At 44.2% G+C, this 19,210-nt stretch overlaps 1 protein-coding gene across 4 annotated transcripts in view; it reads right to left on the bottom strand.

Annotated features, from left to right (window-relative positions):
* The window catches only part of LOC119019308 (tetratricopeptide repeat protein 28-like), a 194,314-nt gene that overhangs the window by 8,243 nt on the left and 166,861 nt on the right, over positions 1 to 19,210 (bottom strand). For all 4 annotated transcript variants that reach the window (XM_037097774.1, XM_037097775.1, XM_037097776.1 and 1 more), the window contains 6 exons: positions 16,837 to 17,360; positions 10,966 to 11,075; positions 7,238 to 7,367; positions 6,923 to 7,141; positions 4,887 to 5,049; positions 2,227 to 2,367 (listed from right to left, as the gene is read on the bottom strand). In XM_037097774.1, the coding sequence (XP_036953669.1) occupies positions 2,227 to 2,367; positions 4,887 to 5,049; positions 6,923 to 7,141; positions 7,238 to 7,367; positions 10,966 to 11,075; positions 16,837 to 17,360 (1,287 nt within the window). The remainder of the gene's footprint in view (positions 1 to 2,226; positions 2,368 to 4,886; positions 5,050 to 6,922; positions 7,142 to 7,237; positions 7,368 to 10,965; positions 11,076 to 16,836; positions 17,361 to 19,210) is intronic.

The raw sequence follows: 19,210 nt of genomic DNA, 5'->3' as shown, positions 1-19,210 counted from the left end.
GCTGCAGCAGGGTTAAAGCAGTGAGTGATCCAACACACTTTATCACAGAGGCCCTCCTTTTTTCTTCCCAACATTCTCAGTGTCAGATCTCAGTCACACTGAGTCAGGAGCAGATGAAGGCAGACCAACTGGGTCTCCATTGTGACTGAGATGCTGTAATCCCTCAGAGAACACATATATAATCTCACATGACATGAGACAATACCACTCAGACCATTATGCCAAAATGTGAAGCTCCACTAGATGGCAGTATTTCACTGTGGTAGTACAGGGACATGAAGAGAGGTTGCATGCAATCAGCTTGCCAGACTCAGAAGAACGGGGCTCCTCCCAACTAAACAGGGACCTACTCTACTTGCAATCCAAACTCCGAGCTTCCATTAGATTAAAGTAGAGATAGTGAGTGACTTCAATGCACTGGCAGTGATTTTTTGCAGACTGGAGTAAGGAAACGACTGTGTGTTTGAGGCATGTCTGCTGTGTGACAGAGTGACAGCTCAGGCACAGACGCACAGCATACTGAGAACTGTGCTAATGGTGGCCACAGGGTTAGAAGCCTTTGGTTGTAGGCGCACAGGGCCAAGCTTTATGGTCACACTTGTCACCACTCTTCATCTGTTCCACCAGCCAGAGTTTCCTCCGAGCCGCGGCCAACAGACATCTATCCTGCCCTTCTGGTAGCCCCCGGCCACTGGCTTCCCTCCAGCCTCCCGACACTCTGTCTCTCTCCCAGGCCTTGGCATGAGCCTCCATGGGAAAGCAAACAATCGTTTGTTAGCTTGACAGGAAGAGTGAGAGAGCAGGCGAGGGATAAACCAAGTGAAGGTGAGTGTCAAGTGTAGGAGGAAACAGTGAAAAGAGAAGACTAAAAGCAGCGAGTCTGAAGGTGAAGATTGCATTCAGTGGCTGCCTAATTTAGGCTTCACTCCTTTAAGTGTTATCTGACAGGTGATACAAAGGTAGACAAGTTTGTCTCTATAGCACACTAAAGCTTTTTATACTGACCTAATTTATCATTGTGATATAAATGATAGCTTCAGCTAGTGGCCACTCAGCTCCTCTGATGCAACCGCCCTGCTCTAGTGTGAACCGCCTCATTACAGACAACTTCATCGAGATCCTCCAAAAATCTCATTATGCCATCATTGTGCATAAAAATGTATTCAATTACACACTGAGGGGATTAGATATGAGGGGACTTTGATTATCACCTTCCCGTAGTAATCCCTCCAAGCTCCCTGGTGAAGATTCGATCACGGTGTTAAAAAAGGGCAATCGATGATAATGCCAAATGAATATATCACACCAAGAAGCACAGGCCTCTTAATGATGAGGATACTGTTCTTGTGCCAAGTTTGATTTAAATGTCATTCAACCAATTATGTTTTTGAGTGACTGTCTTCATACCACTAATAGCCTAACTCTTAACATGTTAGGGGTAAAACGATAACGGGAAGTGAAGTCAAAGAGTCCTTGAAAAGCCGCACATACATGTACATTATCTGACATCGTATGAAATGACTTCATTTTCTCTTGCTCTAACATTGTGATAGACGATAGGCTCCTAAGCACGGGGAGCTATATAATTCAGAGTTTTTTGAGGCCCCAAAGAATGAGCGGATTATTACCGGCAGCCCATTAAAGGGGCTTAATGAGCACCGAGACTCAATTAAAGCTGGAATTACCCTCTCATCAAAGAGCAGCTCAAGTGTGGACGAGGACAGGGAAATATGACCCAGACACACACATCTGCACACACATTCGATTTGGTATACATAACCAATGAGTGCAATGTAAATGAATATCTTGCATAGCAGTGTTGAGTAATACTGTGGACGAGCTGCTGCCAGACTCACTGAAAAATCCACAGTGATAAATCTGCTCAAACACAAACAGGGCCAACATCTTAAAACCACATCAGTGTCTGTGTCTGGCACGCACACACACACAGGCTCCATCAGAGTAGGCAGTTGATAAGGGCTTTAGCAGCTTGGCTCTACTCAGTCTATTTAATAAGGAGGATTCACATGCTGCCTCTGCGCTGGCTAAACAATGGAGAAAAGTCTCTTTTCACAGACGAGCCACAATAGCTGTGAATCTCCTTACCCAAGCACTTATTTTTCATCTCTTTTTTGTGTAAAAGTGGGTCTAAGTAGCGCTTGTTGATCACGGATGTATCTCAGTAGGAGCATGGGAATGATGAGGTGATTTGGGAGAATTGCATACCTGTTGAACAGGTTGTTTCTGGACACCATGCGCAGGAAGCCCGTCGGATCAGTGACTGAATTAAGCTTGTTGTTGAGCTCCTCAAATTGCTGGTCCAACAAATCTCCCGCCTCGCTCTCCGTCTCGCTGCTCGAACACCCTCTGGAAGAGAAAGAGAGGAAGACAGAGGGACGGCGTGAGAGACATGTACAGCCTCAGAAATGTTGGCAAGAAAAAGGCACTTCAGCAAAGTAGATAATACACAGACTTACATTGTTTCTCTGCGGATTAATCAACTACACACACTCCTGATCTGTCCGAAACACACACTGTTCAACCCACACACACTTGGCCTCATTTCTCAGGCTTGGTCCAACACCCTGATAGTACGCAGAGTTAAATCCTTTCATTATAATGCTGGTGATGCTGATCCAGTCTGTGGGGAGTCAACCACCCCCACCCCACAATCACTACCTCGCCACCACTCTCTCTCATCCTTCCCTTTATGCCTGAACCTCTCCTCAGATGCATCCATATCATGTAACTCTTATGTCAGCTCTCACAGTAGATGAGTGAGAGATGACACCATGGGATCTCTCATCATCTGCTGCTCCCACCACCACCACCATTTTTTTAATCCTTGCAGTATGTGTCTCATTTGAGGGTGTTCTCCTGTGAACACCCTGACAGACTATGTTGGCTAAAGGAATATTGGATGCAGAGTACAGTGCAGTTCTGAAAAAATGATTTCACATGTTAGTACAAAGATGTCTTCTGTCACAAAGGCTGCATCCTCCCCTCTCTACATCATCCTTTCTTTCACACACATATGCTCACCCCATTCTTCTCCATCCCATTCATTTTCCCTCTCAACTCATTTCAGAGTGCTGCCTCCTTTTCTCTCTCCACTCCGGAGAATGAATGGGCTGGTAAGTGGTGCCATATTGTGCCCATCCAGGCGCAGTGGCGTGTGTGCAGCTTCCCACTGGAGTAGTAAATGAGCTGGTAATGGGGCAGGAGGGCCCGGCTGCTAGGGTGGCAGAGGCTGGCACTGGGTGGACCAGCTGGGCACTATGGATCAAACGGCAACAAGAGAGTCGATGCTAACATCAAGCGCAGTGTGGACCCACGGGTGTCGATGGGTGATTTTAGTTGTCAGTATATCTCACCACATCTCCTCCTGCAGCGTCCCTCTGGCTACATCCCTTGTTGTTTTTAACCACCAGCCTCTTCTTTTCTCGACTTTTACTCCATTGATTTTTACCATTGCATCTTAACCTCCCCTCTTATACTCTCAGTAAACCCCATTCTCTTTTCCTTTACTTGTCAGGTCTGTGTTTGTAAGGTGGGTTCAACAGTCTGGCAATACAAAGAGCCATTATTCCGTCTCATTTGCTCCCACTGGGGAGAGAGTAGAGTACTTTAGGAAGGTGGTGGAGGGCTGTCATCACCGGGAGCAATGGGGCAGAATAACACTCTTTAACACACTCATACACACACGCACACACACTTTCTGAATGACAAAATAACCCGTCCTCAGCTAACTCTGCAGATAAAAGAAGTGTCAACTTTTGGTTTCAGCGTTAACATTTCTTTTTGTTTGGCCTACATTTTTGCTGACATGTTTCCTTCTGATGATTCAAACAGCGTGGTCTGTACTGCTCTCCCTTTTTTGTCAACAAGGGTCTTTATTGGTGTGTTTTCTTTCTTTTTTGTCAAACTAAAGTAGCCATCCCTGCCCAGAAAAAAACAACAACAGGTTTTGGTAAAGGCTAAATGGCTACTGGATTATATATCAGTGGCAGTTTAAATCTGCATGCATTTGTGGCAGCACTCCTCTCTTCAATGACTGCATACATGAGTGTGTGATTGTGAAATATGGTTTAGGAGCTTCAAGTCTTGAGAACCATTCTCTCAGTTAATGGTCATTCATTGTAGGGGTCAGTGAGTGACTTGGTATCATCATTGATAAAATAGATCAGGACATCTCTTGTTACGAAAGAATATGCTATGCTTCATATGTACAGTGTATTTACCAAAGATCTAGTAAAGTAATAATGACCATGTGCTGTGGCTGTGTCCTGGCTGCACACTTGGTTTTGAATCCAACCTGTGGTCCTGTGCTGCATGTCCCCCCTCTCCCAGTTTCATGTCACACTTCAAGCTCTCCAGTAAAGACACAATAATAATAATAATAATAATAATAATAATAATAATAATAATAATAATAATAATAATAATAATAATAATAATAATCACAAGCACTGGACCATAATGGTAAAGTTCATTCACAGATTCTTGAATTAATTAACATTTTTCAACAGCAGATGTCAGGTACGCAAGAATGTAGTAAGAGGAAAAGACATTGGGGCTTGTTATGACTGAATATCCCAAAAGGTAAAATAAAAACATTCCATCCTGCTAGTTGTGTTACTTTGAAAAGATGTTGAATTAAAACGTATATATTACATGAGGGGCAGAGGAGGGATTGTTAAAAGCCAGTAGAAATGAAAATCTTGTGCATGCTAACACACAATCCATGAAGTCACCAAGTACTTAGAAAGAAAAACCAGCAACCCTCTTGTGCAATCATTCGAGCAAATTACTCCTAAATAAGTGTGTTATGATGTGAATAACAGAGAAGAATTTTCATTTCATTGTGAGAGCTGTGAACATCTCACCTGCTGTAATAAGACTCAACTCCCAGAGCCTCACGAGCGCTGGCAATGTGCTGCTCCAAAGAGGAGCCGCTGATCACCCCACTGTTGCTGCCCGTCTCCTGGAACTCTGACGCTCCTTCTGATACGCCCTCGCCCAGGTACACCTCATGAAACTTCAGGATGCCTGTGGAGAGAGAGAGAGAGAACATGAGAGGGCCGCCACTTCAGGTGAGGTGAAGGTTTAATAACGAAAAAAATACATAAAACGATTTTCCACGCCTCTTTTACTCATACGCTTGTATTACTCACTCGCTACAGGAGGGAATATTGGATCATTTCAGCTGAAAGCTGTGAGGGAGGCCACGTGCGCTAGTGCATTTGTGGAGCAAAATGAATAAAACAAATAATGTTCAATAAAAGATAAGAGTAGGCTGCCTGTGCCATCTGCTGCCCGCCACGAGAGCTCAGCTGAGTTTCGAGCAGGAACATCAGAGGGTGTGTGTGTGTGTGTGTGTGTGTGTGTGTGTATGAGCTTATGGGTGTGTCAGTGCTGTATTAGTGGATGTGATTGCATTTATTAGCTGCATGTGAATGGAGAGTATATGTGATTCAGGCGTGAGTGTGTATGTGTGTGTGTGTGTGTGTGTGTGTGTGTGTGCATGTGTGTGTGTGTGTATTCAGGGCAATAAAATGTCACTGAATTTGCACTTCTGAGGTAATTGGGACCTTAGTAGCCCTTTTTAGTGATGGCAGACTCTTTAGTGTGAGCCATGTTTGTGTGCCAGCTGGATGCCAGGGAATGCCAGGAAGTGACAGACAGGCGATTAGTGAGCAAGTGGCTCCCTCTTAGCCTGGGGCAAAATTCAACGCTTTGAAGATCTCCACCGGTCCCTGAACTGTTCCTCCCCTCCGTATGACTAGTGCTGGGGGGTCAAGTTCATCTGGTTGCCTGGAAGCGGGATCTGATCAAATGTGCGGGCTTGGTAGCGTGGGACGTGTGTCATGGCTCTCATTTCCTCTCTTTACAACAGAGAGCAGAAGAGGAACTAACAGTACGGCAGCCACAGGAGCCAGGAAGTGTCTTAGAAGCGCACTTAGATTTACCCTCTGCTTTTCTGTAACTGGAGTCGCGCAAACAAGGTGCATCTTAATCCCTCTGCCTACATTGCCGTGTCAACAAAAGGGAGGAGTGGAGAAGTACACTAAGTAGTAAATGTAAATGTACAGCAACACCACATGAAAATAAAAACAAAATCAGACAGAGGAAGCATCAGATGGGATGAACAGAGACTGAAAAATTATGTTCTGACTCAACAGCAACAGCTAAGTGTTTTCCTGTTGGCATGTGCAAAGATGTTGCGGATGTTGTTTGGCTGTGTCACTTTCAATTAACATGGTTCGTTGGCAGATGCCTTCTGGGGTGAGAAGCGAAGCAGGGGGCAAATCCTAACAGCAGAGTGGCAGGTGGCACTGTAGCTTGGTGTTAACACTGGCCTTCTTACCCCTGCAGCTGAACACAAGCTACAGCCTCCAGACCTTTTATCTGCTCTGATTTGAACAAGTGTGCCTGTTTGTACTTGTGTTTGTCTAATCTTTCAAGTTGTTGCTGCTTTACCTCTGAAAGCTTGGATACAGACAGCAAATATCTCAGCTGATTATGCCTACATGTCCATGTATTAAATATGAGTAAACAATGCAGTTCATCCATATATTTACGCAACATTTCAGTGCTTTAGCATCAAGGATTCATTAAGGAAATGTTCAAACATTTTTTAATAAAATTGCAGCTTGTGACTTGCACTTGTTGAGAAAGGACTGATAGAAAAACAAGCTGGCCAACGTAAAGTATCACTGCAAGACGTTATTTCGATAGAGAGGAAAAGAGGAAATTTGAAACCTATCCACCTCATGTAATTGCTCAAGCACGTATGGTCTGACAGCAGGGAGAATGTCTAAAGGCAGAGAACAATAACAAGATGACAGACAGACATGATAGGATTTGAGCACCCCACTGAAACAATTGTCCAATCTGAGCTGTGCAGAGGGTCTGTCCTTACCTGCTCCTGGAGCCAGCAGCCAGCTGTACAGGTAACCAGCAGCCATGGAGAAATAAAGCACCAAGGCCCTCTGGCTGTTGACGGTGTCCAAAATGTGCTCAACTGTTACGGGGGTGTAGGGGTCCGTGTCCTGCTGGCCTGTCTGCCTCTCCACCAAGAGATCCGCGAAGGCTCTTGTACGACCACGTTCTGCTACTGCCAGAGCCTCATCATGGTGGCCTGAGGATATCAAAGGTCAATGTGATTAGTAGGTCGATGCTAAAACTGAATGTTTATATATATATATATAAAACTGATAGGTGTCTATGGGCTTACCAAGGCTGACAAGGACCCTCTGGAGAGCCTGGTAGCAGGAGGTTTGCAGGTCAAACAGGGAGAGTTTATAGTCTGTGCTGTGCTGGGCTTCATGGCGGATGGTCTCAAACAGTGCAGATGCTCTGTAGAGCTGAGGATGAACAACAGTCAGATATTAGGAAAAACATATCCTTCAGTTCAGATCTTTGATGCTTAGAGGTAGGGACTGCAATTCTGGGGCAAGATAATCCATAGTTCAGTCTCATTCCCAGGTCGTCAATACCTTGGGTCAGTATGCCCAAAATTCAAACCCAAAGTGTCAGTATTTGATGACCAGGGAATGAGACTCAAAAATGAATTAAATTTCTCCAGAATCAACTTCCATACCTTTAAGGGATAAATCTCTCACACTGATGGAAAATTAAATAAAGTTTTAGGGTCTGTAACACATTTCTAGACCTTCGCAGTAACACGGTGGCACCATTCTCCTAAACAAGTGAAGTAAATGGGGACTTGTTTTAAAAAGTAAACATAACAACTGAAACCAAACAGAAAGTCGCTCCATACAGCTCGTCCACGTCATGCAGATCTCCAGAAGCCCCAAGATCCCAAAGTGATTTAAATGGACATTGTTTACACCCTAGACACCTTGTCAAGCTAATGCACCCACTACAGACGGGGTGGGTGCCAGCTAAAGTGAAGATTTCAGATTTAAGTTGTTGTCAGTTTGGGATCTTTGGGCTTCCAGTGACTTTGGATGAGGTGTAAGGATCCATTTGATGTTTTTTGTTGTTTATGTTGTTTTTGTTCAGTCTTGTAGGAGAATGCTGCAAAGCTGCTCTGTTGTGAAGCTCCGTAAATACAGACTTCCATTTGTATGAGGGTGAGTAGGAAATGGCTAAATTTTCATTTTAGGGTGAACTCATCCTTTAAGGGTTGTTCCACCGTTTGTTTTACTGTAGGTTGAAAATCAATGTATTTCTTGTAAATAGGTTTGATTCTTACAGGTGTAGGGATGCTAAAATGCTGAATGTGCTAAAAATGCTAAAATCCACGCATCCACTATGGATAAAAATGTCAACCATCATATACTATAATGCACATATGATTAGACCTTTACAGAAAAAGAATGACTCTGGCCACTAGATGGTAGCATCCCACCTCATGGTCACCACTGATGAGACCTGCTGCCTTTCAATTCAGCCTCTCTCTCAGCAGAGAAAAGTACAGTAATGTTGCTTAATGAATCACCAACCCCAGTAAACCTCTCTTCAGCTGTTATTTGCCTGAACATGGGAAAGGGCAATGAGAAGTTAAACCAATACCTGGGCACCTTGAACCTACAGCCTCCAAGGAAACAAATGCTGTGTGAACTCAATAGGCTAGTCTGTGTTTATTGGACCTTTCTATTCAGTGCCAGACATTGGATTGAGAGAAGGAGAGAGACAATGGAAAGGTGGGGCGGTGAGCAGTATTGCACGCTGGCCAAGCGGAGCTAGCAAGGAGTGCTGATTCATGGGAGCCTTTATTGATTTCCTATTTCTGCACCTATGGCAGCCCTGTAGGATGACTGGTGCTGCTATAGAGCCACTCTCCAGGAGTCCGGGGCCAGCAGAGAGGGTAAAGCACTCTGCTCACACTGCTTGACCACAGTTCATACAAGACAAAGAGCTGCAGTGGAGAAAAGGTTGCTGGTGTGGAAGAAAATGATTCTATCGGTGCCTGTGGATTTGGTAGGAGAAAGAAAGACAGCGTGTTTCTTTGTGAGCGCACACATATGCATAGGCTGTAGCTCGTCGGGCATATCCCAAGGTCATGCAGGAAAAGTGTGTCAGAAGGAGTGAATGGGGGGAGTGGAGATCAGCAGAGAATCTGTGAGCTCTGCTGCATTAGGGATAGTGGACGGAGCTGCTAGTCTCACTGATTTTGCTGATAGGGCCATGGGAGGACTGCTGCAGTGCTGGTTTAATCTGGTGGACTTGCAGACATCCCTTTAAGAGTGAAACTAATTTCTCACAGCGCCTTTCCTCCGGCCTGACCCTCCTGGCACATATGAAGGGGAAACAATCCCAAATGTGCTGCGTCCGCAGTGACTCTCTTGGCTGAGTTACAGGTAAAATCTGCTCCATTCTTCAGCAGTTATGCATTTGGAAAGCACTCTCAAGTTTTACTGTCACTGACAGGAACATGGCTTTTTATCTGACATGTTAAGCGAATGTCAGTGTCACACTGAATCTGTAATGTGAGCGGAGGCTGATACACACACGTTTAATGATTTTTGTAGAGTAACCTCCCTGGGGAACTCTCATCCTCTGTGACAGATGGTATTAGAGGAAGAAGAAGCTTAATCTACAATAGAACACTGATATTCAGGGAAACATGAAGTTATTGATCCACGTTCTACTCAGATATGAACGTGGGTGCCTCTCACAGGGACCATGCGCTGCTGAAATACCTGATTAGAATCAGGACACGTCAATCTGAGTGTCACAGGATCACAGGGATCGCAGAGAGGGTGTTGACTACAATTGGGTTTAAATATAGAGAGAATGAGGAACATGAGGTCAAGTACTCTCATTCTATACCAATGGATGCATTATGAATTACAACACAAGCCTACACAAATGAGGTTTGAAGTGGGTCAGGATATTTACCAAGGTCGTATGGAGCAACAGGCTCATGAATAAACATTAAATCTGCAGTCTGAGGACAAAAAAATGGTGTCCTTTCAACCTGAAAGCCTGACATAGGGGAGAAGAAAAATTGGAGGAATTGCTATGGCTCTCTGTTAGCTGCAATACGGAAAACATAATGTTAATATGCACTAGCGTGGAAAGCAAACATGCAGCGGAAAATATGTTGCATTCGATTGTTAGAATAATATTTTGCTTTAATTGAACACAAATTCCACAGTATGACTCACGAGCCTCGGCTCTAGTCACCACCTTGATTCAGTCTCTCCTTCCCAACTCTTGTTACAGATAATTGCAAACAGACAAAGTTACTTTTTGAGAAGTATGATGCAGGACAGAAAAACAAAGCTATCTGGGTCACATAGATCTATGAAGTAGTGTGCGTATCCGAACAGAAATGTTTTGGACTAGATTTTGAAAATGAAAGCAGCTGAATAACATCCCAGCAGACACACGTGACAGCCGCTGCTGTTGGCTGACTGTTCGCAGACGTGTGCGTGGATGCACGAGCTGAGAAAAATCTCGAGCTGTGGTGTGAGGACAGGACTGTAAAGAGAGATGTTAAGGGGATATTCCATGCTTGCCAGGTGGGCAGTGGGCTGAAGAGGACTGAGTGTGTGTGTGATGCGGAGGCTTGGGACTCCAGAGACCGTGCACACAGATAGAAAAAAAGCCTCAGTCGTCTGTCGCCTGTCTGCTGAGATGACAGCATTTACGAGCTCAACAGACTCCCCAGCATATTGCCAGCAGCCGTGTTCAAGCTCTGTAGTCACCGCTTCTTTATCTTCTCCCGTTGTTCTCTTTCTTTCACGGTGAGGGCATTACCCAAAACGTACATTTCACACTCCAAATCTTTGGACATCTACTTCCCTCTCTCATTTCACCGACCAACAGATGTGCACTTACTGGAGGTCAGTTTTTACTACAAGAGTCCAGATGTTGGAGAGGAGAGGAGAGGAGAGGAGAGGAGAGGAGAGGAGAGGAGAGGAGAGGAGAGGAGAAAATTGAGTCAAGATGAGTGGAGGCAAGAAAAGGAAGGAACAGAAGATACTTCACCTGATGTTGAGCCTCCTCCAGATTCCCACTGGCCCACAGAGAGAGCCCCAGACGATGGCGGATCTTCGCCTCGTCCTCACGCCGAGCCAGCTGCTCTGCAAGCCGCAGGCCTGTCAGAAGGGGAGGAGGCGGGAGCAGATGAGAGAGGGAGAGACGGGGAGAGTCGAAATTATTCAGAGCAGGCAGACTCTTAGGTATCTTTCAGAGTAACAGATGTAAGCATAGCGTGGTACTGATGTTCTGACAGCGAACAGGTTTGGATATTTGGCCTCAGTTGTAAGATACTGCTCACAGTGGGACTAACACAGATACACACACACACCCACACTTCTGCCACAGAGGGAGGCTGTTAGAGCACTAATCGGACTGCATAGTAATCAATGCGAAGGATTGACTGGTTGGCTGAGCAAACACAAACACACGCTTAATGCTTGCATAAAAAGAAGCCACACAATATCATGTAGACGTCTCCAAATATTTGCAAACGCGCTGATGAGCTAATAATAGACTGTATGCAAACTCACGGCACAGTGTACTTTGTGTTATTTACTTCACGATTCTGGAACTAAGTAAGTTGAACTAAAGAGTAGTTTGGGAAGCCGAGGGAGATCTGTATGTGCACGCGTGAGTGCATCTAAGCGTGTATGTTCGTTTAAAGCGCCTGTGTCAGTTCACCTGGCGGGCGCACAGTTTGTTTTTCACTTCCAATCCCTCAAGCAGCGAGGCGTATGTCACATCTTTGCATGTGTCCTCACCGCGCCTGCCGAATACTTGGTTCTGCCCAATTACTGAGATGGAAATGCCACTCCACAGAGGACAATGAAGGAAAAGAAAAAAGAAAAAAAAACAAAAAAAAAAAACGACAGCTGCCGGGGCCACATATCACCCACAAGGTGCTAAATGCACAGCAAGCAGTCTGCAGTTTGCAATAGGCTATTGCTCACGCTCGGTCTGACTTTAAACAAGCTCTGTATTTGTCCATATCTCCTCCGCTCGCTCGTGTGACAGAGGGGTCTAAACATGCTTTTGGTCAAAAAGAGGAAAAAATGGGCCAAGCCATCCTCGTCCGGGTCTGCTTTTTTTTTTTTTTTTTGCATTCCTGGAAAACAGTCTGTGGCTGGACCCGATAAGCCAAGAACAGAGCGTGACCCGAAACAGGCAGTCTATTCTGCAAAAACCCAGCACACCACGCAACCATAGACTTCATGGCTCCTCCATGGCCACGCTAGTCGGCAGCCTTTGAAGCTTGCAACAGTCTCCCCTCTCGCCTTATCTTTCCACACGCCCTCCCTCTGTCTGCCTGCCTGCCCTCTTCCCCCATGCATCTGCTGCTCTCTCCCTATACCTCCCCGCATTCATTTTCTCATCTCTTTGCCAGTGTCTCCGGCCCCCCTCCGCTCTCTCTACCTGTTTCATCTTGACTGTGGTGGCAGTGCTTGCAGGGACTCAGCACTGCTTAGGGCTCATTAGGCGCTGGAGCAAGAGAGAGGAAACAGATCTAAATTATCCTTTTCATTCTTTGACAGCCTCACCCCTCAGTCATCTCAACTCCAGCTCTGTGCCTTTCATCTGCGCACACACACACACACACACACACACACACACACGCACGCACATCCACACAAACACGAAAACCTTTCTTTTCTCTGAGCTGTGCTGTGATAGTTCTTTATGATCAAGCTTGAATGTCAACCAACTCTATGTTTTCTTTATTCTCCAGTTGACAGTGAAATAATACATGTGAATAATGACTCATGCCGATCTCCGTCTTTCCCATCCGCCTGCCTCGCGTTCTCCTTGTTTCTCTCCATCCCTCCTTCCCTCCCTCCCCGACTCTCTCCTTCTCACTCCCTCAGTTCTCCCGCTCTGTATCATTCAGTGCCTGTCACTGTCACCGTGCGTGCCTTTGGTGCGCCCCGCAGGCACAGTCACGTAGCGGCGGCTGACATGAGGATGTGGCCGTGGCTGGCTGCACCCTGAAGAGCAACTAGAGAACACTTAAAAGGCTGCCTGACAGCTGGGTGAGAGATTCTCGGCAGCCCCCGAGGCCCACGCACCTCTGGCTTCAGACGCAAGCTTTACGTGCAGACACAAAATGCACGTGCGCCTGAACAAGGAGCACGAAATCTCGTGCAGTGCAGAACCACAAGTGCGTGGGGCCGGACATGCGCTCTCATGACACGTGACAACACAGAGCCCTTTGATCATGACCACATGTGAAAAAAACTGTGTCAAATTTAGACCGTTTCTGATTTTTCATGATGACACTTTCACTGCTGTGTCTCCCTGTACTCCATGATAAACACATCCACATCCACCTACTTGTGTACTTCCACAAACCTCTGACATGCAGTCTAAATAATATGGATGATGTGGAATATTCATCCTGGCACACTGGTACTGGTACTAAGACAGGTGACGTTTGTATTAGAAATATCATTTTTATGAGATGGCTAGAATTCAAAGACTGCAAACTGCAAGACTTTAGGGGGAAGCATAACCACTAACTGCTGGTCACTGGTATCTTTGCTGGACCTATCTCAGGCTGTAGTGACTACATGTCATTAGAAGGTTTGGTAAGTTGGCCAGTGGAGCTGAGTGGCCCTTTTAGCTGACCACAGGGAAATTCACTGTGAGCAAATGGGCTCAGCTCAACCAGCCTGAGCTGCCTGCCAGTGAACATGGCTGGAAACCAGACTGGGACTGGACACAGCCTCTGATACTGACAGAAAACAGTCTGCAGGCAGGGGATGCAGTACAGTACAGTGATTAACAATGGCTTTGACCAGGACTGTGACTCCAGGGACAAGAGGGCATGGCAGGCAGGGACAGGAGAGAGGTAAAACAGCAGAGGAGCAACAGAGAGCTGGGCATTAGCAGTGGGCAAAAACACCACGCAGAGCTGGAATGTCTTCACATCTTAAACTGTGAATTGAGGATTTACTTCAAACAAACCAGAGGAAACAACCAAGACAACCTCTCTTGACTTTTTCTGAGTTCATTTTGTTTACTTTTTTATCAGACTGACAAGAAAACTCACCACTTGCATACATCTCCCAGCTGAAGCGGCAGGGGGCTATTAGACCATATTAGACCATAATCTCTTCAGTAGCCATCTCTGCCACAAAGTAAATAGAACTCCTCATATCAGCACTGTTGTTTCTTCACAAACTGTTGATCGTTAACATTCTGGGCATATCTTAAAGAAATACTGATATTTGTGAAGGTGTGTTTGATGATTAATGAAATTATGGAAAACAAAGTTATATTTGTTTTTACATGTGTTAGATTTTAATCACTAAAATACATGTTGAGGTGGAAGATTTCATCTGCACTGAGCCAAAGCAGGAGAGAAATAAAAAATATCAGCCACAGTTGAAAGCAAAGAAGTTTATCAGTGGCTCACCACGCCGTCAGTGGAACCCCTGCTGCCACTTTAATAGCAGGCGACATTTAAGACTTATAGCATAAAAATAGCAACTCTAAAGACTGTGAGGGGTCCACATATGATGATGAAAGGTCCGGACATTTCACACTGAGACACATATCATCCTGCTGCATTTAGGCTTATATGCATCCTGACAAGCTGTTCAAGACCAGCTAGCACTAGTGTGTTTTATTAGAAATCCTTAGTCAGTTCTAAATATAAAGAATTTGTAGCCAGCATCTGTTTATACACTACACTGATTTGACTCTAGAAGTTATTCATCTTCAGCACCTCATACCTTTACAGACTGATTAAGTCAGTAACCTTACCTGTTAATTCACTCTCATTCACAGTCTTTTTGCTTGTTCACCTTGATGTCATCTTTGCTGTATTCATGAACTTGCTGTCATTGTTTCTGGATGCAATGGCGATTTAATTTCCCTCAAGGATTTAATAAGATAAACTATGTATATATCAATCTAAATTAACATGTTATAAAATGCACTATTCATATTTTCTGCATGTCAAGTTCACAATGTCTATGTGTCCTTAGATTTCATACAACTTATGCTTATATTTCACAGGTATGCTTATGATACTGGACTTCATTATCCTGAACATAATGTCTTCCTCACAAAAACATAGGAGATATTCATAATAAGCTAGTACAATATACTATATATGATACTGTCAATTCATATGAAAGCACAGTAATAAACCCTGGGGCACAATAACATAGCATAGTCATATTCAAATGATCTATAAATCTACATTTTATAACTTATAAGATTCTATTGAATTTTCTCCATTAGGGTATACACAGCACATTCCAGTTTAGTTTTTCTATTCATTATCTGCATGAATAAATATAAAACCTCATTGTTCCAGGTTCAAATATGAGGCATCAGGTGCACTTCTGCCAAAAACTGCCTCTGCAGGTTAATATTGTTATTCCATTAGTAGTTGTTCCATAAACGAAGCGTGAAGAAACTGCAATACCTCCATTAGTCGCTACAATGACAGCATTGATTTAATGACACCGTTGTGTTAATCGTTGAAAAGTGCATCTTGGTGTGAAATGCCTCCTTTGTTTAAGATTGACACAGCGATGTGCAGTGTCCTTTATTGGAAAATTACAGGAAGATAACATGGAGAGTAGAGTCACTTGAGGTGACAGAAACTTTGTTAGCCTATCAGAAGTTAATTGGTGTCTTTATGTGTCTTCCACTGTAGCCTCGTTATTTTGTATTACTGTACAACACAGCATAACCATCAGAGCCACACACACTCACACTGGTTTGGAGATCACATGTTGTCAACAATATCTGCACTAGTTTGAAACTGCCTTTCTATCTCTCCTTCCAATTAATCTTTTTTCGGCAAACAAAAAAAAACAAAAAAAAACAAGCAGTGCAGCATGAAGAATAAAAAAAACAAAAACACAACTAGCAATGGGAGGAGAAAAAAATAGAAATACTAGAGGAAAAAAGCCTTGCCAACTTTTCGGTCTGGGTAGGTTGGCCAGAAATAATTGGCTGTCAAGGATAGTGAAGGCACTGTTCTTTTTCACAGCCAGGCCGAGGAACAATACAAGGACAGTGTGGGGGACAACAGGAGGACAGGCTGGAGACAGAATGGCCTGTCGCCTTAGTTTCCATTAAAGCTCAACAAGCGGACCTGCAGAGGGTGTATAGGTCACTGCAGGCCCGCCTAACTCTAATAAGGCAACAGAGGAGAGATAGAGGAGATGTATTCCTGGATCCTTGCATTTAATCCCTGCAGGGTGATATATACAACTGTCTTCTTACACAAGCTGCAGTTTTCTTGGATTCAAACAGAGTTTGGGTCGTAACACGCCGGGTGTGTCTATCAATGGGCATGGGTGAGGCTGCCAGTGTGGACGTTCAGCTCACATTCCATGGACGCTTCGACTTTTCCCCTTCCTCCACTATCACTGACATAATGAATTTTTTGAGGGTGCCACGCTGCAGGTTTTTATTTCACCATAATGTGTAGGGGACAATGAAGCGTGAGAGGCAGGAGTCTGTCAGCCACTGTGTGAAAAGATCCTTTGGCAGCTCACTGCAAAGAAGCCTCTGAGAAAAGTAGATACAGAGGTGTGAAGAACAGCGAGCAGTAAACAGGAAAAATGACTTGGCGTGCATCCTGATAGGTTTGCACAGACATACACACACAAATGCTGGTATACCTATACAACAGAAGCCAAACCAGACGCATAATTCGCACACAAAATCCCCCTGTGCACTTATAACACATGAGTACAAAAGCCCAAACAGACACACACACACACACACGCACACAGTCTAATAAAAGTGTGGCATAGGCTTAGCAACAAATTTCATATTCATGAATTCACAAACTCTAAGCCTATCAGCTCAGGCAACAAAGGCAATCCTCTCTCCTGTTCCCCCTGACTCACTCACCTTCCTGCAGGTACATGACAGCCTGTGAGTAGTTTTGCAGTGCGTGGTGTGTTCTCCCCAGGCTTCCATAGGCCAATGTCTTGGCAGCCAAGTCATTAGTCTGGGCCGCCACACTTAGGTGCTGTTCCTGGAACACGACAGCTCGCTCATAGTTTCCAAGCGACTCGTAGGTAAGGCCCAAGTTCCCGTAGGCGCGGGCCTGGCGCGCAGGGCTGCCCGTTTCCTCTGCAATCTCCAGGTCACTTTGGTGGCATCGCAGGGCAGTCTCATACTCTCCCATAGCTTGATACACAGCACCCAAACCGCAGCTGGCATCGCCCTCCAGTAGTCTATCATGGGTGTCACGAGCGATGGCCAGCTGACGCTCCAGACAGGAGATGGCCTGTTCGTAATTGCCCAGCTGGCTGTGCAGTGCACCCAGTTCACCGTAGGCCTGAGCCTTGCCTCCACACTCCCCCAGCTCATGAGCCACCACTAACCGCTTCTCAAAACACACAAGGGACTGCTGGAGGTTCCCCATGGCCCTGCAGGTGGGGACAGGAAACCAATGAGATGATTAGGAGTGAGACGGGTGAGATAATAAACAACAAGACAATGTTTCAACTTGAAGAGATACTGGGACATATATATATCATGGCCACAACAATCTTATCTCATAAATTCATTATCCATTAAATAAATATTGAGCTACTTGTAACTAAAGCTTCAACAATTAGTCATTTAATCAACTGGAAGATAATGAATTGCCAACTATTATGACATCCTATTGTTGCAGTCATTTTTCAAGATAAAATGTTACTAAAAACAGTTACTGGTCTCAGCTCCCTAAATGTGAGAAATTGTCTCGTCTTTCACATTAACCACAGTGAGTGAAAAGTCTTGGGGTTTTTTGACAGTTTGACAAAAGATGCATTTTGAAGACATCACTTTAGGCTCGTGATGAGCAGCTTTGCAATTTGTTGACATTTTAATGATTGAATGAATAATTAATTGGGAAAAATAACAACAGATTAATCGATAACGAAAATAATCATTAGTTCTACTCGTAACAGAGCACCAATAGAATGTAGAGCTGCAACGATTAATTGATTAACAATAATATATCAATGATGAAATCAATAACTAAGTATTTTTGGATGATATAGCTAAGTATTTTTAAGTAAGTCAAAATTCTCTGGTTCCAGTTTCTTAAATGTGGATTTTCTAGTTTCTTTACCCCTCTGTGACAGTAGACTGAATCACTTTGGGTTGTGGACAAAATATGACTTCACATTATGTCATCTTGGGCTTTAGGAAACACTGATCAAAATGTTTTCACCATTTTCTGACATTTTATAGACCAAACAAATAATCCATTAATCAAGAATGTGATTGACAAATAATTGATATTAAACATTTGTGGTAGTTGCAGCCCTATTAGAATAAAAATAGAGCACATGACATAAAAGCAACAGGCAATATCAATTTTGCTGCGAATGAAATATTGGTTTGATGTCAAACACTTCTGGTAGCTGCTGATGTGGGCAGACTTAAATGTGTGTGGAAGGCTATATGAGAAATGTCTGAGCTCTGATATGAAATATAAAATTAAGCTTGTGTTGGAAGGGTAACACTGTTTACCATCCTTTAATGCGAGATGGGTCATCTGTCAAAGGATCCTAGCTTCCATCCTCTTTTGTATGTTTTGATAGAGTGGCTTTCATCCCATCTCAACATTTTATTTGCCTTCACAGCCTTCAAAAAGACTTTTTTCACATTCTCAGGCACACCGACAATTGGTGGATGCTGGTTCAAATGGAGCATTAAAAGAATAAAAGCCCTCAGCTTAATTAATGTTGTGTGATAATGTATGTGTCTGACTAAGAGCTGTTAGAAGACGAGAGGGGTTTGTGTCTGATGTCTATTATTCCCCTCTGAACTCATGCATGGCTAATACTGCTGTGTGTGATTGCTGTGGTGCCATGCTGATGAGGAGAATAAGAAGAAAATCATCTCGGAAATGAGGATTTCTGCAAGCCGTTCGTGTTTTATTTTGCAGTGTAGTCTCCTAGGATGCTATCAGCTCTTTGACGCATGAGAAGAAATAGACGGGAGAAGAGACACAAGATGTCTAAGAGGTTGCCTCGAAATAACTGCTTCCCTCAGTTTCAGACGTCTGCATGCCAAATCCTCTTTGCATACAGATAAGACCGGGCCACTAGGCTGCTGCTGAGACAGCTAGCATCGCGCTCAAATCCGAGCTATGCTCACCAGCAAGGTGTCTCAAAACTGCGGTGGTCCTTGATAGTGAGAGCGAGGAGAAAAATATTATGCAAAGTAGGATTACTGTGATTGCTAGTAATACCCAGCCAATACAATTATCTGCGACAGCAAC

Source organism: Acanthopagrus latus, chromosome 5 (assembly GCF_904848185.1).
Source record: "Acanthopagrus latus isolate v.2019 chromosome 5, fAcaLat1.1, whole genome shotgun sequence".
NCBI classification, from domain to species: Eukaryota; Metazoa; Chordata; class Actinopteri; order Spariformes; family Sparidae; genus Acanthopagrus; species Acanthopagrus latus.
The sequence above is the reverse complement of the archived record's forward strand: the minus strand, read 5'-3'. Positions and strand labels throughout refer to the sequence as shown.